This window comes from Podarcis raffonei, chromosome 2 (genome assembly GCF_027172205.1).
Source record: "Podarcis raffonei isolate rPodRaf1 chromosome 2, rPodRaf1.pri, whole genome shotgun sequence".
In the NCBI taxonomy this organism is placed as follows: Eukaryota; Metazoa; Chordata; class Lepidosauria; order Squamata; family Lacertidae; genus Podarcis; species Podarcis raffonei.
The window spans coordinates 44372060-44398708 of NC_070603.1; the positions used below are offsets into that span (position 1 = coordinate 44372060).

Here is a 26649-nt window from a genome sequence, read left to right on the forward strand (position 1 = left end):
ATACCTGGATCTTCAAACTGACCTGTATCAACTTGTGTGCCCTTCCCTTTCTCCTGTGTGGCTAGAGTTTCCATGTGCGTCACATTCTTCAAAGTTTCAATTAGTCCTTGATTCATTCTGAAAACCTTTTAGCCTCGTTATTTCACAGTTGTGTAATGCAGGAACAGATTTCTTGCTCAAGCCACTCCACCCACCCCGATGACCTTATGGCTGTTATTATCAGCCTTCCCTACCTCACAGGGTTCTTCCTTCCTTCCTTCCTTCCTTCCTTCCTTCCTTCCTTCCTTCCTTCCCCCCTCTCTCACATTTTTCCACTGTGAGTTACAGAAGACAGAATAAGAAGTGTGAGTGAGGGAGTTTGTCACAACCGGTAGCAATCCCTTTGCAAGCAAATGAATTCCGAGCAACGAGTTTTGCTTCCCTCCTCCTTCCTCCAGTCCTTTCGTCCTGCCTGGAGCTGCCATGGAAACGGAATAAAGCCTCTTGCACTGAGTACAGTGTGGTGTGCAGGCTTAATGCACAAGCAAAGGAGAGGGTCTGGGAGAGGAAGATCCTTGCAGACGGGAGAGAAAAGAGCAGAGGTTGTGCATGAAGAGTTCTAGAACCGCCTGCAGGTGAGGAATTGATGCCAAATGGGATAAGGAAGTCAGAGAGGGAGAGAAGGTTGGCATGTAACCCACGACCAGTGTTATAACCACAGCCAAAAAAATGCTTGTGTCTATGCATGCTAAAACCACCCTTCTAAATGATATTTAAGGACAGCCTGCTGCAGATCTAGCAACAGTGGAGTGGTTCTGTTTCAAGGCTGAGTGGCTGGGAGTGCATGTGTTTTGTTAGCGGATGTTTTAGGGTGCCCCCAACTGTTGATATTTTGTGGGAGGAATACAAACACATACTGGAACTTTAGGTTTGCACAGTTAAAGTGGATTGCAACCCTCTGTCATCCTAGTATCACAAATTCACTTTAAATAAACAACATTGGACTTTTCACAGTTTACAAAGTGATGGGGAAACGCATTCAAAGTATGGGATGAGTGAATTATTATTATTATTATTATTTATTAAATTTGTATAACACCCTATACTTGCAGGTCTAAGGGCAGTTCAATGACACGTAAACACCCTGCACGCAAATAAGGGTGAATGTCAGATAAATACTCTTTGTCGTATAACTACCCCATAAACAAATCAGAACAAACACTCAATGAAGATCAGACATTGTCCAACTATTGTGTAAGCTTTGTGCAAGCATATCAGGATGAATGTTGAATAAACAGGTTCTCTGGAGGAGCCCCGAATATCGTGGACGAACAACAACATTTTCAGCAGCAACAGCCAAAAGGAATTGGAATCTAAAGCAACAGCTTCTTTCAGAGACACCAGGATTAGATCCTCTCACAAACAACTTTTAGCACAAATGTGCAAATCACTTATTGGTATCTCTGCTTTTCAACTTCAAGTAACAGTAATTCTTCCATCTACTCAGAGTAGGATATCATTAAGCCTAGGCCATTTCCCACTTGCCTGATCCACTGTAGGACGTGGAAGACAAAGAAGGGGAAATGGAAAGTTGCCTGAACGCCACAGAGTAAACCACCCTCTGTATGGCCTTAAGGCATTTTTCCATCTTTCCGCTTTCCACAAAGCGAAGTCTGGTTACCGGATCTAAGGAGAAAACTGTGAGTAAGGAAGTGTTGTTGTTATTCATGACTTGGAGATAGGTCTTGCTTGGTGAGCATCTCAGCAGATGGCTATATGAATTATATTCTTAGAATTTTTTTTTAAAAACGTATTGAATATTTTTCAAGCCACTCCATCTCATTGCAATTATTCTTATTATTCAATTAGGTATATATACCCTGCTTTCTGCACCAAAAGCATAATCAAGACAGCATGCAGGATAAAATAATAACAAAAACAAACTAAAATGCAATGTTAAAAGCAATAACAAGGAAGCCACAATAGCAGCAAAAAAGCAAGGTTATTTTTTAAAAATTAAGAGTCCATAGGTCAGGGGTGGGAAACCTGTGGCTCTCCAGATGTTGCTGCAGACTCCTCAGTGGCAAAGGTTGATAGGAGCTTGAGGACGCAGCTACATTAGTAAGGAAAAGGTGTTTTATATGCGTTATAACACTGTGACACCAGATAGCACTGTGGAATTCCGTCTTTAGCCAACATGCTTTCCCGCTATGTTGTTTTACAACGCGTTTTCCTGAAACACTTTTTTAATGTGTCTAGATCCAGCCTAAGACCAGTGACAACCAGAGGGCAACAAGTCCCTCCCTGCCCTAGATTATTTTTTTTCCACATTTGGAATGGCAGTTCCAACTCAGCATCCACAGATGCCCTGCTGCCCACATTGGTCCCCCCCCCCCCGGGCGAGGGAGGACAGATTATGAGCTTTCATCTTTTTCTTTTTTAAAAAAGTAAGGCTTTAGCCTTCCAGGAAAGTTATGAAGCAAAACATACAGGTACCCTTCTAAGTGATTTCTGCAAGATGGGGGCTGCTGCCTGTCAATGCTTTTAACCAACGAATGAAGCTGTGATTTATAAATGTGTTGCTTAGACACCAGGCATTCCCCCTGTCCTTTAGCACACTTTTCCTGTTTCTGTCTGTCTTATTTCTAGTCTTTGGATTCTCTTTACTTTGCCCTTCTTTTCCCCGTAGCAGCCAGGATGCATCTTCCCTAAGGTCTCTTAGTGTTTACTAGTGTTTACTAGGGCTACCACCCAGGTAAGTGGGTGCAGGATGGCAGCCTAGACTTTGGTTTATGGTTGACACTCAGGAAACAGGAGGTTCTTGTGTCTTTGGCAGCTGTATGGCAGGCAGAAACTCAACAGGTTAAGGCAAGCCATTCCTAGTATGGAAAGCCTTGCCATAACTGTACTGTCTCTAAGTTTGGGTTATGCCTGACCACTTTGTTCATTAATGACAGTGCTATCAATAGTGCCACACAATGCCTGCTGTACAACTACCAGGAGAGGAGCATTCAGTGTGGCAGCATCAAAATGATGGAACTCCCTCCCAATGTGCATTATGCAAGTGCCTTCTGTTTTATAATTTCAAACACATTTCTGTTTAACTAAGCCTTCCTTGAAGCGTGACCAGTTCTGTATTTTAGTCGTTTATCGCTGAACAGTTTTAATGTTTAACTTTTTATATTGTTCCGTGTAACTTTGTATTGCTCACAGTTTAGGTATATAGATAGATAGATAGATAGATAGAGAGAGAGAGAGAGAGAGAGCGAGCGAGCGCACTAGCTAAATGTGCTAAACAAGCAGACTTTGTTTCAGTGCAATAGCCAAGGATGTTACTCAATTCCCACTTACCATTTGCTTCTAGTGATGTTTAACCTGACAGAAGTGACCTTCGTCGGTGATACCCACACTCGGTTCCAGACTCTAAAGCCTTGGTGGGATGTCCTGATGGACTACTTGGTAGTAGCGATGCTGATGGTCTCTCTCCTCTCAGGTACTCTGCTGATTTCTGTTGACCATATGACCTGCTTGCCTCTGAATTACAAGCTAAATGAGACCACAGCAGCTATGCTCAAGCCTGGAGCTATGGACAGTGCCACCAGTGAAGAGTTTTCTACTGAGAACAGTGGACGCCCAATCAACCTTGACTACCAGCAGTACCTGTACATAAACCATGTCTGCTATCAGAATGCTTTGCCTTGGTTCTCCAAGTATTTTCCTTACCTAGCACTTGTCAACTCACTGATTTTAATGGCAAGCAGCAACTTCTGGTTCAGGTACCCTAAGACGTCCTCAAAGATCGAACACTTCTTATCCATCCTCATGAAATGCTTCGAGTCCCCTTGGACCATCAAGGCCGTCTCTGAAATGGTCTGCCAGAATTCCCTAGACCTACCCAAAACCATGGATACTAGAGGGTGTCAAGAACAATTTATTTCCCCTTCATCCTCTCCTATCCTTGACTGGAAGGAGAGGGAGCAGGGCCGGGCGCTCTTTGAGAAGATCTGCAGATTCAGGGCACATGCTGAAGGTGCCAGCTTGATTTATATGGTCTACATGGGACAAACAATCTTCAAAGTTGCCAAGATCCTAACTGTGCTGGGCTACACCTCCAACTGCATAGGAGCCATCTCCTTTGAACATGTTTGCTGGCTGGACACAGAGAACCTCACCGGCTACTCTGTTTTCCTCTGTAACCACAGCTTGGCTTTCATTCTGCAGAAGTTGATGGTGACCTACCTGTTCTTGGTATTCCTCTATGGGGTGGTGGGGGCTTACCCACTGGTGTGGCTGCTGCGGCAGCCGCTGCAGAAGTATTCCTTTAAGCAAATGCGAGAAGACAGTCACTTTCTTGGCATCCCAGATGTCTACAACGACTTTGCTTTCCTCCTGCACATGGCTGATCAGTGCGACCAACTATACTCCTGGCGGTTTGCCATCTTCCTCTCAGCCATGAGCAAGAGCTCTTTGCTGGATGTGGGCCTTGAACACAAGGCAAGTATTGAAGGGCTGCAGCTGCATGTGCATTGATACTCAAGGGCATCAGAGAACTAAGGCTTCACAAGCTGCCAGGCTATCTAGATAGATAGATAGATAGATAGATAGATTCTTTATTGTCATTACACACGTGCAACATTGCACAAGTGCAACGAAATTGGATGCCATCCCTTAAAAACAACAAAGCAAAACAACAACAACAACCAACAAACCACATTCCAGCCACACCCACACCCATCAATCTCCCAGGTCACACTATCGAGTTACAGCATTCAAAAGGGCCACAGCTCTCGGGTAAAAACTGTTTTTCAGTCTATTTGTCCTTGACTTGATGTTTCTATATCTCCTGCCAGAAGGCAGTAGTGCAAACAGACTGTATCCCGGGTGAGATGAATCCTGCAGGATGTTGTTTGCTTTCCTAAGACAACGGGAACCGTACAATTCTTCCAAAGATGGGAGAGGTTGACCAATAATCCTTTGTGCTGTGGTTATGACCTTCTGGAGCACCTTCCTCTCCCTAGCTGTACAACTGGAGAACCAAGCACAAATACAGTATGTAAGAATGCTCTCTATGGAGCCTCGGTAGAAGGACACCAGCAGTCTCTCACTCAGATTGTTCTTCTTTAAAAGTCTGAGGAAATAAATTCTCTGCTGGGCCTTCTTCACCAGAGCAGTGGTATTTGCGCTCCAAGTCATGCCCTGATCGATAGTTACTCCCAAAAACCTGAATTCCGCCACCCTCTCCACCCGTTCCCCATTGATATGCAAGGGCTGAATGTCCGCCTTTTTTTTCCTGTAATCCACCACTAATTCCTTGGTCTTAGCCGTATTAAGAGCCAGATTGTTCTCTCCACACCAAACACAGAGCCGCTCCACCTCGTCCCGATAGGCGGACTCATCCCCTCCTGAAATGAGCCCTACCACCGTAGTGTCATCAGCAAACTTGATGATTTTGTTGCTGGAATAGGTGGCTGTACAGTCATACGTATAGAGAGCATAGAGCAGGGGACTCAACACACAACCCTGTGGTGAGCCGGTGTTAAGGCTAAGGGCTGTGGACATATGTGACCCTACTCTAACCCTCTGAGAACGTTCTGACAAAAAATCCAAAACCCAGAGACAGGTGGAGTTGGAGAGTCCAATCGCCTCTAGCTTGGACACCAGTCTATGGGGGAGGATAGTGTTAAAAGCTGAGCTAAAGTCCACAAACAGCAGCCTCACATAACTCCCCGGCTGCTCCAGATGGGACAGAGCAGCATGGAGAGTGGTGGTGATAGCGTCCTCTGTGGATCTATTTGCCCTGTATGCAAACTGGTAGTTGTCAAAAGTTGATGGAAGACAGGAAATAATATGACGGCGCATCTAGGGCCCTCTTCTGTGAAATGGAAGTCCTGAAGCTTGCAAACAGTCCCAGCCAGAAAATAGGTATACTAACCTTTTTCAATCCGCATTGGTCAAGATGGGCCCCACTGACCTAAGAAGGCCCACAGTGTTCCACATCACATTTCCTGACATTACAACCTGGGGCTGTCTCTCTCAGGGGTCTCCACCAGTATCTCTCTAGCAACTTTGGCAAGATGAAAGATGCACTGTTCAGACCTGTCCTTGTTGGGCTGGGATTATGAATATGGATTTCATATGGATATGAATATAGAAGAAGGGGTACAGCTCAATAGTTAAGCATGGGCTTTGTATGCAAAAGATCCTGGGTTCAATCGTTGGCATCTCCAGTTAGGGCTAGGAAAGGCTCCTCTCTGAAACCATGGAGAACTGCAGCCGGTCAGTAATACTGACCTAGACAGATCAATAGTCTGATCCAGTTTCAGGAGCCTCTGCTGAAGATAAGGCAAATTCACAAATGCATCCTTTAACTTTTGTTTCTGTTTTAATGCAGTAGTTTTTATTAGCTGCTCTGCAATAAAAACAACAGGTACCTGCATTGCCTGTGAACTTTCCTCCCTGGGGTTAATAACAGCGCGCTCTCTCTCTCTGTGGTTTTTTTTTTGGGGGGGGTGGATCAAGGAATTGGCACCAATAATTGGAAAACTTCAATAGAAACCAAAGCCTCTTCTGTATTTCTGCTTAAAATAACAACAACAACAAATAATACACTGACCTGGGAATAAGTCCAATAGGGACATACTTTTGAGTAAATATGCATAGGATTGCTGTAGCATTTATTACATCTGTTTTAGCCCTGGGATATTAACAGAGAAGCAGATTTGAGCTGGCATGATTTCCCTGAGCTATGCTGAAAGTAAACACATGAGCACATACAAATTAATGTATAAAACTGTAACATTTTCTCCAAATGATATTTTCAATGTTTGTTTGTTTGTAAAAAAAGGACTCTACAGTTTCAGTTTAAGAGTGTAAGGAGTTGTAGGTAGTGAAGTGATCCACTTTCTGAAACCAAAGGAGAATATTAGTCATATGATGGCACAATGGGCCATCAGTGTGCCTGGCTGTTAACCAGAAGGTTGGGACAGCTGTGGGCAGGATTCCTGCATCGCAGTAGGTTGGACTAGATGACCCTTGGGGTTCATTCCAACCGTATAATTCTATGATTCTGTTTCCAAGCCGCTCATATGTTAATGAAACAAGTGTGGGTTCAACAAGCCCTTCTGCCAAAACAAAGAAGATATGTCCTCCTGCACCTCCCTTTCCTGCCTGTCTTACAGGAATGACACTTTAAGGATATATGAAAAATGTGTCAATGAGGCACTGACACAAGAAAAGAGGTGTTTCTTACAGCAAGAATGAAAAATCACCATAACCTATATAAAAAAGGAGAGGCCTTGTAGCCCTGCAGTCAGAAACAATGATTTACAGTACAATCCTATACATGCCTTTCCAGAAGTTCTATTGTGGTTAATGGGGCTTCCTAAAGTAAGTGGATATAGGATTACAGTCTTAACTGGTAAGCAGATTGACAAAGGGCTAGTCCACATTTTCACTTATGTCATGCCTAGAAAGCATGGGTCCAAGTAGTTTCCTGCAGATTTCTGCATGACCCACACTTTCAAGGCATGGGTCCAAGCAGTTTCCCCCTTGCCCCGCTCCTTTCCAATTGAAAATCTGCTCTTTAGCAGCAGGATGAGAGGAAGTGTGGTTAAGCTGGGAGAGCAAGCTCACAAAGTAACCTTAGTAGTCTCCAGTTAAATGAGACAGCTCTGTGGTGTCCCCAGTTCCAAAAACAATTCAGGACAATGTCCCTTATTTTAAACACAAACAAGGAAGAATGCCAAAAACAGAAAGGGGCAACATAGTGGAACTCAGAAGACAAAAAGTACTGTACTCCCATAGAAATGAAATGGCCTGTTATGGTTTGCATTTTGCTGGAAGAAACCTATATTATCAGAATGTTCTGGCTGAAGGCAAAACATACTTAACTGTAGCTAAAGTCACACAGGTGATGTTATCTAAATTAGAGATGACAGGCCATGGCAGGAAAGTCAAAGGAAAACGAGTATGTAAAACTAATTAATGCATCTTGCCCCCCCCCCCCCAGCATTGCACCTTCCACAGAAAAATTCTAGGAGTCTGTAAGGATTCGACATTTCCTTCTGATACAATCTGTATATGTATTTTTATGTAGGTAAGAATCAAGTAGGTAAGGTGTGGGGAACCCATGGTCCTTCTCCACACATTTCTAGACTACATGTCCTATCATCCTTGATTCTTAGTAATGTCAGCTGATGGTGATGGGAGTTGGAATCCATCATCTGGAGGGTCCGAGGTTCCCCACCCCTGAAGTAGAAGGCATATATTTAAAGATGTGTGTGTCTTACGAGGGAGGCGTATGTGTATATGTATATATATATATATATACACACACACACACACACACACTTTTCTTCTTAAACCCTAACTTGATCACCATCTAAGAGAATGTAATAAAGGCTTGCTTTGCTCTGTACTTAGGTAGCTGTTCTCATAACATGCTTTCCTATGTACTTCTTCATGCAGCGCATAGTTAAACTATGAAACAGGAGGCAGCCTTTTGAAGAGGATTAGACAGATGGAGGATGCTGTCAGTGGCTACTAGCTGTGATGGCTACTAGCTGTGCCTCCACTCCTGGAGACAAAATGCTTCTGAATACCAGCTGCTGGAAACCACAGGCAGGGAGAGTGCCCTTGTCCTCCTTGTGAGTTTCCAACAGGCGTCTGGGTGGCCACTGTGAGAACAGAATGTTGGATTAGATGGGCCAGAAGGCTCTTCTTATGTTTGCACCAGACCCTTAAAAGTCTGCAGTTCACACTTTAGATGGGAAACAGATCCGTAGCAACTCTAAGGAATATAAGCCCAGCTCTTTCGACTCCCAGACCTGTACTCTGTTACACTGGATGTCCCTGCAAACATTCTATTATGGGTACTCCACAATACCAAGAAATAGACAACCTTATAAAAAACTTAGCAAACTGTGATTCCCAGCGGCCTTTCATGAGGTTGTAGCTGGTTCCATTGGTTCCGTATCTGCGCTTCCTAGTTTCATATTTGATTCAACAGGTCGGACCTAGCAGAAGCCAGTGCGACAGCTCCCACTAGTGCAATGCCCTGCAGTGCAATGCATCCTGCTCCGGAGTGTGGGGAGAACCCCCAGAATAGTGCAGGCGGGGGGTTGGGGAGAGAAAGACGGGAGAAAAGGCGGCATATAAATGCAACAAGTACACAAATTATAAAGAAGCACAAAGGAAACCCAAGCGCAGGCAGGAAAAAATGCTCTTCCATATTTGGAGCAGTTCAGCTCCGGCTGGTCTTCAAGTGTGAGAGGTACGGGCCATAGAATCACAGAACTGTAGAGTTCGATCCAGAGGGTCATCTACTCCAACCCCTGCAGTAATATTTTGCTCCCCGCGGAACTTGCACCCAGGACCCTGAGATTAAGAGCCTCAGGTTCTATTGACTGAGCAACCGGGCAGCATCTTCTAACAGCCCTCCGACCCGTCATGACTCCCAGACATGCTCCCTAGTCCCCATCAAAGCTGAGTGGAGATGCACGAATATTGGCGAGGAGAACGTCCAAAATATCATTGACGGCGCGGCGGTGCCGATACTGAGCTCGGGCAGCGCTTTGGAGCCCTCGCGCATGCGCGAGCGAGGAAAAGCCGCGAGGCAAAACAAGCACAGCGGGCAAAAGTGGAGCCGTGCCTTTGCGGTGGGCGGAGGAGGAGGATGATAATATGGTGGCCTGGTTGGTCCTTTCGGCGCGTGCGCACTGCGGTGTTTGTGTATTCTGGCTGCGCGGTGGCGGCAGCGTCGGCGGCTCCGGGGGAGGGGGGGAAGATGGCGGCGTCCTCGCTGGAGCAGAAACTGTCCCGCTTGGAGGCCAAGCTGAAGCAGGAGAACAGGGAGGCCCGGAGGCGCATCGACCTCAACCTGGACATCAGTCCGGCCCGGACTCGGCCTAGTAAGGGAGGCTTTGAGGGGGGAAACGGGGGCGGCGGCGGCAGGGGAGGCTCCGCGGAAGGGCCCCCCCTGCTTGGGCGACTGACACGGGCCCGCCTGGGCAGGAGCCCCGGGGCCGGAGGGATGCGGGCGGGGATGGGAAGAGCCGAGCTGCCCCGGAGAGGGGCCGGTAGGGAAAGGTCCTCCCGGAGAAGCGAAGGGGTCGGGAAACCCGGGGCGCGGAAACAAGGGGGCTCTTGTTTACCACGGAGCCTGGGGGAGGCGGAGGCCCAAGGCCAGGGCACACCGGGGCAGGGAGAAAGAAGCCCCAGGGGAAAGGTAAAGAATCCAGTGGGGAAGGGACTTGGAGGAAGGCGTGGGCGTGGGGGGCGGGGAAGAGTTCGAGAAGGAAGAAACATGTACGGAGCAGAGTTGGGACCTGGGACCCAGTGCCCGGGCCATGATCTGCGTGTGGGTTTTTATAGGAGGACTCAGGGTGGAAGGAGAAGAAATGAATGTAGCAGTAGGGGGCACCGACAGGAGGTCATTGGGGACCTTAGGTTAATCGATCTTCCTGGGGGTGGGAAACCACCTGTGTGTTGAGCATATGATGTGATGGCGTTAGTGGACCGTGGTTCTTTGAGATTTTATTTAAAAACGAGGACAGTACTTAGAGCTCAGAGTTGCTTTCGTGGGGCCAGGAGGAGTTACCATGTACTGTATTCTGATTAGAAAAATTGATATACAAGGAGTTATGCTGTAACTGTTATACTGGAGGAAGTAAAAGTGGATTTAGGATCCCCCAATTGCCATCTTATAACTATGTTTTTAAAGTTAGGGAAGTCTAAGCAACTGCTCACACCCTGCAGTGGAGAGGGAGGAGGGGTGGGTTAGGAATACCATGAAATAGCGATATGCTGTGCTCAGAAATGTCCCCAAGTGTATTCTTCTCTAGATCAGGTTCCTGTCATTTGCTGGACTAGTATCTTTTTGTAAACAAAGAAGTTCACAAGTGCTCTTTATTTAAGTTCTAACTTAAATACAGGAAAGTTCCATATTGTGTATATAGCAGCGCTTCCAAAACTCATATGGTTTCCCCACCCCATCTTGGATTAAAATTGAATGCATCTTTCACCCTATACTCAGATGTGTGTCAGAGATCCTCCTTGTGTCATAGTTTAGTTAATAGTGCATCTTGGTTTACTGTCTCTTTCTGTTTAGTTATCTTCGTTGGTGTTTCTAGGAATACCAAGCACTTGCCAATTGTACAATGGACTATGGCAAGGACTTACCTGTAGCCTCCATATGCTGAGGGATATAGACAGGTGTAGGCATCCAATATGGTGACTTAATTCTTTCAAGACACACTTCAGCCTCTCTCATGACACATTAGATGCTCCAGCATGCAGTTTGGGAATCACTGATGGCAAGATGTGAATATATTCACTTGAGAAGAGAGCTGAGGAAGGAACTTACTTATTTGGCATATTTATAGGCCTCCCTTTAATAAAGTTGTCAGGGTTGTTCACAGCCAGAAAAGCTCAGTCAGTAGAGTATGGGTCAAAACCTACAAACTTGAGCTACTGGTTTTGAACAGACTAAAATTTTCATGATCAACCAGCAGCCCAAGTTTTTATGCTTACTATACCTGTTTGACCCATATTTTGAGATACAGAGCTGAAATTTAACATGGAGTTAATAATTTTTTGTACCACTGAAGGATTTCCCCCTGTAATTGTATTGTATTGCTACTAGTTTACTTGGTACACAGGACAAAATATTAGACAGTGTGTTGATAACATGTATAAGTTTGTCATAAGCAACATAGAATGTATATTACAATGATAGTGACATTGAAAAGATTTAGAATATTTTTATATATTTATAATCTACTGCCAAACGATTTCTAATCGTTTGGCAGTAGATTATTCTAGCTGTATAGTCTGTCTCTGTGAATAAGGCACTTACCTGTGTGGCCAAGGTGAAATTGCCAAGGCGAGAGTGAAATGAACAAAATATATAAATCATAAATATTTTCTGACAAGCCAATGGCTTAATATGTTGATCAGAGTACTTCTGATAGTCATTCTGTGGTTGGAGCAAATCTCCAATTATAACAACTGAGACTTAAGCATGCACAGCTCAAAGTTTTGGTGCAGACACAGGGCTCTTACCTGTGCAGGTGGGTAGACTCTACCCCATTCAGTATAGTGCCTGGGATGTCTCTGTCCCTACATTTGCCTCTACTGCATGCATTTGCCTGCTGCTGGAGCAGAATCCAGAAGTAGCTATGTCACTGAGAAAGGGAGAAGATTTCCCTTTAAAGTCAGATAGAGGAGGAAAAATGTGAAGCTCATCTGTTCCTCACTGCTTTTAAAGTTGAATTACCTCTGGAATATGGGAGCTATTTCAACAGTGCCTGGACCTGCACAAACATCATGTGAGTGGATGCTTATTTATTAATTTTGATGGTTTATGTCCCACCTTTCAATCAAACAATTTTCAAGGCAACTTACAAGCAGGAGGTAACAATACAACCCCCCACCCCCAGTTCACACATACAATCTAGCAGCTGCTGGATGGGACCAGAGCTTGCTTTTCATCAGCTCTCTAGTCTCAGGGCAACTGGCAATTGAAGTTGAGTTTTCTTTCTAGAAGCAAGGGGGAGGGAGGAAGCAAATTCCGGCAGCTGCTCATTCTCTGGCTGATGAATGGGGCCAGACTGGTCTCCCTTTTGCCTTACTTCCTGTGAGGCAGGGGGTGCAGGTTCCCAGTGGCCCTGCTGTCCTGGCCAGAGACAGAATGGGATTGTCTTCTTTTTTCTGGTCCTTGTATTACATGATCTCTGCTGAGATAGAAATTGGAATGTGGTTGTTTCTTATCCTGGTAGTGTGGGAAGTAATTATATTATCCCATGCACCCACGTGGTTCTTGTATCTACATAGTACTGGGGTTTTCTGAATCCAGGATATAGAAAAGCAGTTCCAATAGTGTAATGCTAATATTTGAACTGTTATTTAATATCCAGTAAAGAACAAAGAGCAGATTCAGTTTTGAGACACTTTTCAAATCAGCTCACCTGGTGTAAGATGGCGGGGGGGAGATGGGAAGGGATGTTTTAGCTCCTACAACTAGTTGTGGGTTTAATGTGAGTGTAATGCTTTCTGGTTCCACTTTCCATTGTGGTTTTGTGGCTTGGATGTAGCTTTTTTCAATCCTGAGTCTAGAAGCTGGAAGTGGAGATTACACTGTGTATGTTACCATAGGTTAGTAGCTTATGTGTGTGTAATTAGTTAGGGGAGGTTTCTGATAACCCTCCCATGCATTCAGAGACTATGCGAGGAGGATTGTGGGGCTGCATGAGCTAATCCTGGCTCTATTGCCGCATCTAGCAGCCCTGTACCCCACACTTTACTATGTGAAAAGAGGCTTGCTGTGCATACTTTAATAATAATAATGATGATGATGATGTTATTTATTTGCTGCCCATCTGACTGGGTTACCCAACACTCTGGAAGGCTTCCAACAAAATATGAAACCACAGTAAAACATCAATCATGTGCATCAAGGTCCTCCACATAAGTTGGGATCTTGATGCACAGATGTTGGTATATTTGTAGAACCCCTTCTCCTGTCTGCTAATTGCAGGTGAATTCTTGCTGTGTAATTGGCAAGAGGCAATTCCTGCTCATGTGGTTCTGCAAACCCCTTAACTTTGAACACATGGGGAGAGTCATTGAACTAACCCCCCACCCAATTGAATAGCCATTTCTGATCTAGACTTTCTAAATATTTATTCAATGTACTTCTGTTTAGGTCACATTCTGTCTTTCTGAAATCTTGTATGCTTACTTTTCACACATTTGTGTGAGGGAGATAGTGTTCATGAATGCCTAATAATGTACCCCATTAACCTTAAGAATGTTTACAAAATATTTCACAAGAGTGACAGAGTCATGGTCCTTCCCTAATTAAGAAGCATTTCTTCAGTAAGAATAAGTGCTACCTTCTTATATGGTATAGTGGAACTAGAACCAAGGTCTGTATCCTTCCTACTTTGTTGGATGATCCACAGCTATCTAACAGAGAAAATTTACCAGATCGTAGAGGTAGAGGAGGTTTGTATTCATTTAAAAAGGACAAGACATACACTTGGTTTCTCTAGTGGAATGAGACAAGGGTAGTGGAGGTGAGAGATTAAAAGGAGAAACAAAAGTTCAAATATGTTTTATGGAGAATCCAGATGCACCTCCAGGATTTTTGTTTTACACACTAGCCTCAAACTTAAGTGTAATGTGAGTCTTTCAGTATGCTTTATGCAGAATAAAAAGTTTTTATTGAAGGTGACTTTTATGAATTTCAACTCTTTCTGTTTCATTCTAAGTAGTCCACAAAGGCAACAAAAAGCTATTATGTACTTATGTTTTTTGCCTTACTCTCAAGCTTCTGATATAAAACTCTGATTCACATTTCAGGCTATCACATCTCATTTTGCATGTGGGTATCCTTTTAGAGAATGAAATTTGAGAATGACTTATGTGGCCATGTCTTCATAATTGCAGGCTTTTTGTAAGAAGATGTTAATAGTAGTTTCTTGTAGAATATGTGTGACTTCTGGTTTGTGCTGTTGGGTGCTTATATGCCAGATGTAAATGAACATGATGAAAATGGAGTGTTCAAAAGTTGCCTTGTTAAAATTAACTCTTTTAAAACAGATCATGTTAATCTATTTTAACTTAATAATGACAATTTGAGACACCTTTTAAAATTATTAGCATGAGGCAAGTAGAATTTTGACAAGTTGCTACATTGGTATAGAATTCTCATGCTAATAATTCTTGTAACAATGCTCTTGTGTAAAAACACATTTCAGTGATAATTTGATCATAGCAACTCTATAAAGTTGTATGTACCACTTTTAAGAAAGGGGCTGTAGTTTAGAGAGATTTGCTTCCCAGTGTCTCTTAGTGAACCCATGACTAAAATGAGGGGGAAAGTAAAATGATGACTGAGACATGGCTTCTTGATTTATTTTATTAAGATAGTGAGGATCAGTTCTTGTTTATTCAGGCTCTTACTTGCAAAAATGGAGTGCAAATTGGGATTTCTTATACATTTACAATTAATATTCACACTAAATGGTGGCTTAAATTGAAGTTTTGAAGAGTATAAAAGTCCAAGAGAATATATTTGGAAGTACATCTAGGTTTTTAATGTGAATGATGCCATCATTGGTAGGTTATAAAACTGATTTCATTGTGACAGAAGTCCTACCAAGTAATCCTTATGGCACAGTTTTTCAACCATTTTGGGTCCATGGCTCCCTTGACCAACTACATTCTTTGTGCGATACCCCTGTGGGGCTCAGGAGCCCAGTTATGTAACCCCTTGCCTGTCGAGCTGGCAGCTCCCTTGTGGAGGGCTCCCTCAGCCTCCTCTCTTCTCCCCTCTCCTTGGGAGTCCTCTGGGCATCTGCAGCTGCTGCCTCTGGTCTCTGAGCTGCCTCCCCTGCCCCAAAGAGAGGTGCTTCCTCTCACTGCCCCACAGGGGCCTGGGAAGCATGCCCTGGTCAGCTCCAGACACACCATTCACCTGGGAGCTTGTAGCCAAGGCTTCTGCAACAAACAACTGTGTAAGCCTTTGAGAGGCAGAGATGGAGAAGGCATCAGATGAAGGGAGGGAAGGAAAGAAAGAAAGAAAGAGGGACAGAGGCCAGTATTGCCTGTGGCACCCCTGAACACCATTCAAGGCACCCCAGGGTGCCATGGCACACTGATTGAAAACCACTGCCTTATGCCTCAGTCTGCAAGAAGCAACACCAGAGAGCTTTTCATTGTATGTATATGATTTGATGTTACGAGCAGGTGTACTTTGCTTGCTGTTCATATTGCTTATAACATTATTTATATCAGTAAGCTAGTTAATTAACCTCCATGTGTTATCATGAAGCAAAGCAAGGAGTTCATATCCTATTTCAGATCTTGTTTCCTTTCAGGGCATGTCGTGGTGGTCCAACAGAATGAAAGAATAAATAAGGTGAAGGTTCAGAGAGTGGCGGTTTTCCTTTGATAAGCTAGAGTACGGGTGGGGAACCTAAGGCCCTACAGAGGTTGTTGGAATCCAGTTCCCATCATCCCTGACAATTGGCAGTGCTGTCTGGGTCTCATGGGACTTGGAAGTCTATTAACTTCTGGAGGACTCCAGGTCCTTCATCCCTGAGGTAGAGGCTGTTGGCAGAAGATACTGTTTTTATCAGTTGTTTTTTAATCTCATTAGCTTTCAAAAGCAGGAACAATCATTTCTGCTTCTACTTCTTGGGGATCAACTAAAAACTTTGCGATTTTTTTTTGCCTTTTATTTTTTCTTAGAGAATAGGCATATTTTATAACAAAAAAGAAATTACTTACGTGCATCAGTTGGGGTGGAAGTCTTTTAGAAAGCAGCTTTCAAGGGGAAATGAAGAGAAGTTATTAGCATCTGAGTACTTGGGTAAAAACTAGAACGTTTTGAATACCTAAAAGTAGAAAATATTTCATGAGTTGCAGGGGCATAAGGTTTTGAATATGGTGAGATGTTGCTTTTGAGAGGTCTGTTTTACATAGATAGAATCAAGGAGCATAATTTATGTTATCGTCTTTAGATTATCCTAGTCACCTCTTATGGTTTAAAATGCTGTTAGTAAACGTCATTTTGAGAGTATAGCAAGATCATGGCCTTTAAAGCAAGTCTTTATACTGTGATCAGACCTTGGAACATCACAGATAAAAGGTTTCCTAGGCATCTAGGAATATGAAATATTTGAACAGCATTGGTGCCTAAAAGAAGTGGAGTTTGATTCACATAATATAGTCAGCCAGGTGCAATCTTGGAACATAGACATTTGAGGCTGGCTTTGAAAAATTAGAGCTTTGCCCCTGGGTACTTTAAGTACATTTCATGTATATCTATGATTGTGAAGCACTGGGCTAGTTTGTTGATGAAGCCATAGTGAATGGGTTTTGCTTTCTGGAAGGAAGGAAGGAAGGCCATTGACCAGAACACTGCTGTGCAAGGGAATTGTTGACTAACAGAACAAGAACCATAGCTGTTTTCATGTTAGAAGCGCTAGGGATGTGAAACCTGTGGAATTGATTCCTTACTGTTTGACGCATCACATTTTCACCTTGTCTGTCCCCTTTGTTGGTTTCTTGCCACCTCCACTCTTTATCCTGAAATTGATTTGAATATGAGTTATTTTCATTTTGATGATTTGATTGTTTCTGTTGTGATTTATCGTGTTTTTTTCTTCCTTTTCCCAATCCAGTTATTGTGATCACTCTAAGCCCTGCTCCCGCTCCATCCCAACGTGCAGGTACCAGAACTTTTTATCATCGCAGCTTGGATTTCTTGCATCATTTATTTAATGCTTCCTTCAACTGCATAGAATTGCCACTTGTCTGCTTCTCTTCCAAGTGTGTGTCTGACCCTGCTTCCTTCCCCACTTTCGTATTCTCCTTTACTATTGATCTAGCCTTACTTGCCAAGACTGGCTAGGCAAAGCGGTATGTAAGGCCATGCATGAAAACATGTTTTGATTGTCCACAGCTGCAGTAGTTGCTTAGCACCTTCCTTTCCTGATGATGTCAAAGCACTTTCTGAAGACAGGTAACCATTAAATTTTCACACTGATATTTTCCACCTTCTATCTTCCACCTTCCACTTTAATGTGCCAGAGCCCTCAAGTGGCAAATGGCAGAAATTCATATTGCCATACATTTCCTTAGATTTTCCTGAGTGGAAAGGCAATGTCGAAATGTCAACCTGCATACAGCAAAATTAAGTAGGCTCTGCTTTTTGTGATGTGCAGTTGCCTCTGAGGTAGAACCCAGTAGCAAACTGTCAGTGCTGTTGCACACTAGTTTGCTTTAGGGCAGAAAGTCAAGACTGTCCTTTTAGTCAAGGGCAGCTGCTGTAGGGATTTTAAGATGGGAACAGAGTAGCCTTCCTTAGAGTTGAGCAGGGCTCAGATTTCTATGAAGCTCCTAGTAGTGTCTGCTGCATCCCACAACGGTGCCAGACTATGTTTCTGATATAATCTCAGGAGGGCATATATTTATATGTATTTGTTACCTTTGTATGCCTCTTTCCCCCAAAAGAATTTTGATTACTATTAACAGGTTTTCTATGCAGATTCCTGTCTAGGTATCTATTGGTCCCAAATATGCTAAGCTTCAGAGATGGACCTAAATGAGCTATTTCAGACAATTCACTGGGGCTTTTATTGCACATGTTTTGGAGATGTGTGCTGTAAATATATAATTGCTACCTAAATAAGCTGTAATTGGATAATATAAGGTCAGGTGAGAGAGAGCTTTATTTTATTGTTTTAAGAACATCCATTAAACAGTTAATAAAATTCAGTGAAGCACAGATCTAATGCCATAGCCTACATGATATGGGGTGGGAGTCTACAGCAGAAATAAAGCTAGTTCCTCATTTTTTAGTTGCTGCTGTTGCATGGTGCTGGAATCTTCCCTGCCTCATACAGAGAGCTGTCCTTGATCTTCTGGATGTTAAAATTATGCTCTGGAAGTTAAAAGGATGCTGTACTGTTAATATTGCTGTAGCAATATCTCTTACTAAGATTAATAAATTAATTAGGTTCTGGGCATATTGGTGCTTATAGAATCATAGGATCAAAAACTGTAGAGTTGGAAAGGACCCTGAGGGTTATCTCGTCCAACCCCTTGCAATGCAGGAATCTCAACCAAAGCATCCATGGCAGATTGGACGGGTCCATGGTAGTACATGAAGAGGGTTGCACTGTAAATGTTAAAGTCACAGCCTTGGCATAGCTTATCATGCCAAGTGTTTTCTTTAGTTTATGCAAATGGGTTTCTTCACCTTCTACCCTGAGCTACTTTAGCTGTGCATTGTGAAATAGCTACTGCATTGTTTTTCTACCCTAGAGGCAGCAGTCTTTGAGTATAGAAAGTACAGAGACCAGTCTGCCATTTTATCTAGTGGGTGCTTGCCTTACAGTGCTTTGAAGCCTTTCAGGATGGGAATGTGTTTCATTAGATTACCTTCCAATGCTTTCCAGTCTTGCCTACCACTAGCTCTTACCTGTGCTTTTGTGCTATGCCACTTGTTCTTTGCAGCTGCCATCCAGCAGAATTTCTTACCCTTCCATTTTCAAGTAGTTATTATTCTAACACTTTCTTCTGAAAGCAGCAAATTGGTAGTTTGTATGATTATTAGGTTTAAGCATGTGTTACTCTTGACTTGCCAGTTCATGGCAGCCATCTGAAGTGCACATGGTACAGGCAACTCATTGTTGACCAAGGTTAACTATGCAACCAGAGCAGCTTGCGAGCAAGGTGGGTTAGTTTCACTTGAGTCTGCACACCTGATCAGGTACTGCCACAAAATCCCATCTCAGCTCCAACTTTTTGGCTTCATTTTTTTCAATTATTTATTGGAAAACTTAATTTTAGTTAATTTCTCTTATATTTGAGTGAATGGGAAGATTCCAGCTTTAACTTTGAATTGTTTTTTTTTTCTATTGTGGCTGTATAGAAAGTTTAAAATATGACCACTGTGCCTTTTATTGCCTAGAAGTCTAATGGCAAAGAACAATCCCACAAACATTATTTTGTAAGCTGTCTATTGAATTGGCAGATGGAGAAACTTAGGTGACACTTGCAAATATATAGGATTGGCAACTACCTGTATAAAATACATTAGCTGTGTCTCAAAAAAACATGTTGCTACCTGAAATTCTACATGTGAGAGACCACTGGGACTTTAAAAGTAGACATGCCTAGGATTTTTCTGTAAATGGTGCACTTCCATTTCTTCTTTCTGGGTAAATGTAGTCAAAGAGGAACATGGCAGCTTGCTGCTTGAATTCCAAAGGAATTCACGGATCATATTGCTGGATAGTGAGTGAGACATTTTGCAATTTAAATGGTGCAATGCTACTTTTCCTCTCTGGTACACTTCTCCAATGATTAATGGACTGTTAGTTTTAAAATGGATATTCAGAATCTTTATTCTTTTCATTAAGGTAGAAGTGAAAAGGCATATAAACTATATGCATTTTGGAATGCAGGCAACAATATAGGCTTGAGTTATTTCACTAAGTACTGCTGTACAATCACTATCTAAGCCAGGGTTGGGGGATCTTGTTGGATTCTAATGAGCCCCAACCAGCATGGCCAGTGGTGAGGGATGGTGGGTGTTGTGGTCCAGGAACATCTGGAGAGCCACAAGTTCTGCATTCTGTTCTGTGGGACAGCATTCTGCATTATTATTATTATTATTATTATTATTATTATTATTATTATTTTATTTATACTCCACCCATCTGGCTGAGTTTCCCAGCCATTTCATTTGGAATAGGTAGTAGAATGCTTGGTGTTAAAAATGACCAGGTTTTGGAGGATGGGGAGATTAGGAAGATAGAATGCAGCTGCTAGAATTAAAATAAAACCATTTTTGTGCTTCGTTATGGAAGGAAAGTTTCCAGACCACAAAGACGGAGGCCCACATTTCTTAGCTTGCAGTTTCTGCAACCTGAAACTGCTCTTATCCCTCTACAGATGATTCTGTGTCATGCTCTAGTTAGCTTTTTCATTCAAATGCTGTCTTGGCCTTTGCCTGCTTAGCTTGTCTTCTCAATCACAAGAGGCCTGAGTTATGAAAGGCCTATAGATTGTTGTCTTGGGGGGGGGGAAAGATAGAGAAGCACTTGCAGTCCAGCAGCGGAACGGCAGGTTGGAGGTAGACATTATTAAAATGGCCCTTCTAGGCAATATTGTTTTTAAAGTCTCCTTGTGTGAAAAGAAGCTTTGCCTCCCATTGTTATGGAAGTCCTGCCTACTGTCCGCATCACAACCATTGGAGAATAAACAATTTCAAATATCCCCAAATGAAAAAAAAAATCCATACAAATTGAGCAATGATGACAAATTATGCCACTTGACTTTATTTGCATACATTATTTCACAGGGATGAACTCTAGATTGTATTTTTTAAAGAAAATTAAGCACAGAATTCAAGATTACTTGCTTATATAGAGACCAGCTTGGCCTTATATAGCAAAAAATCACTCCTTCGCAGAAATGTAACAGACCAATGATGCTTCACTGTATTTGTGACTCTGGAATGCTACCACATGCTACCACATGAAGGTCTTTTTAGTAACTAGAAGTAAAAAAACACACCCTTGAGATAACATGCTTTCTTCCTTTTGTCACTTCCATTGCCAGGCCTATTTTTCTTTGTAAAAATTTTTTTATAAAAAAAAATACACATAACATGCTTTCTTCCTTTTGTCACTTCCGTTGCCAGGCCTATTTTTCTTTGTAAATTTTTTTTTTAAAAAAAATACACATTCAAATAGAAAGCTAAAAGGGAGTGTTAAGTCTAGTCTTCATTCTCATTCCCTGTGTGGGTGGTTGGCGTTCCTTGAACCTCACTCATAATCATGTCTGTAATTTGCCTGACACAGGGTTAATTCAGTATATGCCAGGAAGAAACAGGATCTAAGTGATTGAATTTTATCCATTTACTTAGAACCATTGAAATTGGTCACCTTAAGTTGGTCAAATCCATTAATTTCAGTGATATGACTAACATTGGATATAAATCACTGTCTCTAAAGTACCTTCTATAAAAAGGCAGCCGATCTCCATGGCCCATGAAGAATGTATGTTCAGAAGAATGCCAGTTTGTCTGGATAGCTGAAATACATTTGTATGTGCCTTCATTTCATCATCTCTTGAGAGAAAGTGATCTTAGAAGTGACTACATGGTTTGTGAGCCTTGAACTTGCAGGGTGGTGAAAGTATTTGGTTTAACTTCAGATTTTGAACAAGTGCTAAACCTATGAATATTGACTGGGTTTTTAAAATTAAAGGCATGGGGACTGACACAGAGCATAATTAAATATAACCAAATATTTTTGGAAATATGAAGATTTCACAGTTATCTTTCTAATACTTCTGAAGGTCAGATATATTTCCCCCACCTAACCCAGCAGGATTGTGGCTTTAGAAATTTGACTTCCATTAGTTTCAATTTTTGATGGAAATCTCTTTGCTAAAATGCAGGACTTTTTATTTATTATTGCATAGATAGACATATTTCACTGAGAACATATCAGTAATACTGACTTTGTAACTCATTCTCTAGAAGCATCAGGGACTTAATTTCCTAGTTTATGACGATTTAATTTAACCCTTTATCACGTGTGGTTATTTCATGCATTCTTAATCAGAATATTAAATCACATTAAATCCACCGCTTCCTGGTTTAAAGTAACTAGTGGCTCACAAGCAGAAACAAAATGGAGCTATTTGAACTGGCTTTAGGGGAATGCCTTAAAGCTGCAAGGTGGGAAGTTTAAGCAAAAGAAAACATTATTATGCCATGAAACTCCAGGTGCCTTTCCTGAGCAGTCAGGTATATAAGCTCTATCAGCAGTCTCAGTTTAGAGGTGATTTGCAAGAATAATAATTTCCATGATTAAAAATAATAAGTTGGGAATTTGCCCTTAACACAAGAGATCTATTTTTCAAATACATCTGGTGCAAGTTTCTATCACATTTAATATGATGGGTACATTGAGCCTGGTTTCAACTCTGGTTAAATTGCTGGTTTAAAGAAAAGCCTTGTATGGGCATGCCAGCAGCTGGAACTAGGTTGTCCTTTTAGCTTGGCTATCACCATTACAGTAATTTAAGCTGATTTATGAAGCTTGCAAAATGTGCAAGTCTGCTCTGCCTGCACTTCTGCCTCCCTGTTCCTAGCCATTGTCGTTCAAAGTAGAGTTCATGTTGAATTCCGTCAGTGCTGGTCTGAAATGGCCATGTAGGGTTATGCCCCATAGCTGGCAAACCACATCATCTGAAGTATCTGGTGAATACTCCAATGTCAGCAGCCTAACTAGTGTTTCTCTTTTCATCTGCTTCCATTCTGTGTGCAGTACCTGCTTATGCCCATCAACTGAACCTTCCTGCTTTGCTCTGCTTCTGTTTTGGCTTTCTTCCATGTCCTGTTCTTCCCACTACAACCGTTTTCTTCCCCTTTAATGTAACCTTTTCCAGTGCTGTACTGGATTGATTGACCATTTCTGCAGCATGATTTTCTCCTTTGCTGTGGTTCTCCTTTTGGCAGACAGAGGCTGACAGGTTTGCATGATCAAGCTGTAGTGTAGCATGCAGGCTTCTTCGATTGAGAGCTTGAGCGGGGAGCGTGTTATAAGAATGGATTTCTCCTTTACAGACTATTACTATATTTGGATGCAAGGGGGAGGTGTGCAGTGCAGTAGGGTGTGATGGGGAGAATAGCAGCTAGATTTGCCATACAGTATTTTCACAAGCATTAACGTTTCTGGGTTTCTGAATTGGTATATTGATATCTAGGATTAAGAGAGTATACCCTTTATCCTGTTCGGTGCAGCATGATTGATAATCCTCTACTTTCTTCAAGCCCATCAGCTTCCAGGCAGAATTCTCTGCTGCTCTCCAGAGGGTCCCCATCCTATGGGACCATGCTAGTCTGGACAGTTCAGTTGAAACTTTGGTTCATATGCTCACCTTTCAAACTGCACATCAAAGAAAGCACATGCTTAACCCAAGAAGATTAAGCCCTTTTCTGTTTGCAGAAGCATCCTGACTGTCCTTGTGTTGGAGGGTACCTTAGCTCCATTAAAGATGGCGAAACCAGAGAGAAGCTGGTGTCCTTTCATGATATCTGCCTCTCTTTCTCCTTACTTCAACAAACGTGATTCTGCTACTGGTTCTGAAAACTCTTTCTTATGTTATAAAGAAGGGTATAAGAAGAAGTTCAAGACTTCATTAAGCCAGTGTGGTGTAGTGGTTAAGAGCGGTAGATTCATAATCTGGTGAACCAGGTTCGCTTCCCCGCTCCTCCACATGCAGCTGCTGGGTGACCTTGGGCCAGTCACACTTCTTTGAAGTCTCTCAGCCCCACTCACCTCACAGAGTGTTTGTTGTGGGGGAGGAAGGGAAAGGAGAATGTTAGCCGCTTTGAGACTCCTTCGGGTATTGCTAAAGCGGGATATCAAATCCAAACTCTTCTTCTCTTCTTAATGTGGAACCTGCAGATCTCAGAGATAAACAAATCCCAAGTTACAGTTGAATTGGGGGGAAAGTGAAAGCTGTGACTTCTGTCTGTCTTACAACATATGAGTAAGCCCCGAGATTAATATATGCCACTCCTCTTCCATCAATCAGGAGAGGCATATCACATAGTTCAGACCCACTACCAGGGGCCAAGCAAGCACAGTTGCATTGTGCTAGATATGGCACATATGATTCAGATATAAGCCAGCCTGGTACAAAAACTCGTATCTACCTAGATAATTGTTTGTGTGTCAAGGCAGCTGAAATGCAGTTTTTTGGCAAACCATATTCCCAAATAGAATTACTCACTGCCAAACTGGTTTAGTCCCATGAGACTGACTGTATAAGAAACATTATGTTCCTAAGGAGGCAGGAGAAAACAGCAATGAATTCTTTAGAGCAGGGGTACCCAACATGTTGCCCTCCATATGTTGCTGGACTTGAATTCCCATCTTATCTGACCATTAGCCAAGCCAGCTGGGCTGGTGGGAGTTTGAGTCCAACAGCATTTGGAGAGCACTGTGTTTGCTACCGCTGCTGTAGAGGCTTCTGGAACACATTTTTAAATGGCAAAACTGCTACTTCTTTGCCAATAAACTTTGCAGTGTTTGTCCATCACAATACTCTTATTAAGGTATTATTTTCACTTTATAGGTTTCACTCCCTCCAAGGTTAAATTATGCTGCTTCATTGGTCACTGGCTTGCTTTTGTTAATAGAGATTCTTAAGCAACTTTAATCTACTGCTTGCAGTTTGCTATAGGCACAATCCTATCTGTGCTTGACAAATCAAAGTGTTCCCAATAGTAGGAAGCCCCAAACCACTGCTATAAGAGCATGCAATAGAGAGCTATTGGAGAGGTAAGACTGAATGTTTTATAAGAGAGATAATTTTTTAAAAAACCAAGTGAAGCCAGAAGAAAACTTTTGAGATTGTAGCTCAGTTCACTTGTAAATGTCTACTCAGTGTGGGACTTGGTGAAATGATGGTTTTCTATCCAGAAAAATCTATGAAAATTATCATTTGCTTATAACTGCAGTCTTTTTTGTTGTAGACATAATCCTGACTCATCCTTTTGGTATTTTGGCCCCTGGATCCCTTGCTCTTTCAGAACCCTGAGGTACTCATTAAAAAATGTTGTAGGAAAAGAAACAGATACAAAATGTAATTCTAAATCAAAAAATTGTCCCTGATTCTTTAACTTATAAACAGAATATTGCCCGAAACGATCTACAAAAATGGTGTACATATTTAGATGACAGTCAAAAGTGTTTGACGGATTTGAACTGCAGAGGCTTAAAATACTATAGTGATATGCACCTATGTCCAACCCAGAGTCCATTTATTTGAGAAGGTCTGTTCTGAGCATGACTAATGTTGAATATCAGCATATGTTCCAAGAAAACTTTGAAATGATATGGATCCTACCAGATGGGTTTTTAATGAGCTTAAGAACAATCTCTGTTCATTTTTGTAGTGTTGATTTTCAAAATGGATGGGCTGTCCTCTCAATGCAGAATTCTGTTAACTTCACTAATTGCTGTAGCACTTTGCTTTTGAAGTCACTTGCAAAGTAATATACTCTTTTTTTAACCTATGCACACTGGTGTGGGAAGAAAAGCCAAATTATAAAAAGAATGAAAAAGCCAGTTAAAGGAATAAACTCATACTAAGTTTTTTTATTCTTTGCATTGTTTCTGAGAACACTCTTCCATAGCTCTCCCAGGGCAAACCAAAGATATGTTATGGTGCTGAAAAAGGTTTTTTGAAATGCTATGTGTGGCTCCTTTAAATCTAAAGCCTATGCCATTGAAAACTTTATGAAAAATTGTTGCCAAACCTGAGCTTTAATACAACATAGCTGTTCCATGAGCAAGACTGCAGTGTTTCTGAAAACTATGGGAGACCAGGAAGGAATATCACATTAAATAATGGTTTCTTAAATTAATGTAATTCAATAGTGTTTGAGACTTCATCAGAGTTGAATCTCCCATTTTTGCAGCAATAACATTTCCACCTCTTTTAAATAGTTTTTATCCCCTAAAATAAGCAAAAAGGTTAATGCTTTTCATACCTACTAGGTGGAGACAACCTGGAGAGCAGATGTTTGTATGATGACACTTATATTTCTACCATTGATCTGCCAGACTTGATCTGCTATTTGTGGAAACTAGGCCTTAGCTAGTTAGCTGCTTCTAAGATTAGTGACTTAGCTAGTCAGGACCCACCTATATCCCCCAGTCCTTTGATGGAAAGTGAAGCACCTTTAGATTCTTCTGCTCCTTTGCCCAACATATCCTCCAAACTTCTCATTAGAAATTTGTGTTCACTGTTGCAACAGAAAACCTTAATAAAACCCATACTATTTCCTTTATGTTGTATTTATCGCATACATTGTAATTAATGCTTTAATCTTTGCCTTTCTGGTAATTGAATAAGTTTAGAGAAATTCAGGGACGCGGGTGGCGCTGTGGGTTAAAGCCTCAGCGCCTAGGACTTGCCGATCGAAAGGTCGGCGGTTCGAATCCCCGTGGCGGGGTGCGCTCCCGTTGCTCTGTCCCAGCGCCTGCCAACCTAGCAGTTCGAAAGCACCCCCGGGTGCAAGTAGATAAATAGGGACCGCTTACTAGCGGGAAGGTAAACGGCGTTCCG

The 26649-nt window shown here is 42.2% G+C and overlaps 2 protein-coding genes across 5 annotated transcripts in view; both read left to right on the forward strand.

Annotated features, from left to right (window-relative positions):
• The first annotated feature begins 312 nt into the window (after positions 1 to 312).
• Positions 313 to 4509, forward strand: LOC128407686 (volume-regulated anion channel subunit LRRC8D-like). 2 transcript variants are annotated; one of them, XM_053376374.1, is made up of 2 exons: positions 313 to 614; positions 3473 to 4509. In XM_053376374.1, exon 2 carries the CDS (start codon positions 3499 to 3501, stop codon positions 4507 to 4509), a length of 1011 nt encoding a protein of 336 aa, XP_053232349.1. In that variant the 5' UTR covers positions 313 to 614; positions 3473 to 3498. The 2 variants fall into 2 exon arrangements, with proteins under 2 accessions (XP_053232349.1, XP_053232348.1); XM_053376373.1 differs by having other exon boundaries at positions 315 to 614; positions 3344 to 4509.
• A 5187-nt stretch (positions 4510 to 9696) lies between these two features.
• Positions 9697 to 26649, forward strand: part of MAP2K7 (mitogen-activated protein kinase kinase 7) — a 31900-nt gene continuing 14947 nt past the window's right edge. Inside the window, exons 1-2 of one of the 3 annotated variants that reach the window (XM_053376369.1) lie at positions 9697 to 9887; positions 17169 to 17216. In XM_053376369.1, coding sequence (XP_053232344.1) covers positions 9764 to 9887; positions 17169 to 17216 — 172 coding nt within the window. In that variant the 5' untranslated portion in view covers positions 9697 to 9763. Of the gene's footprint in view, positions 9888 to 17168; positions 17217 to 17449; positions 17510 to 26649 lie in introns of those variants that run through there. The other 2 variants (XM_053376372.1, XM_053376371.1) reach the window with 2 other exon arrangements.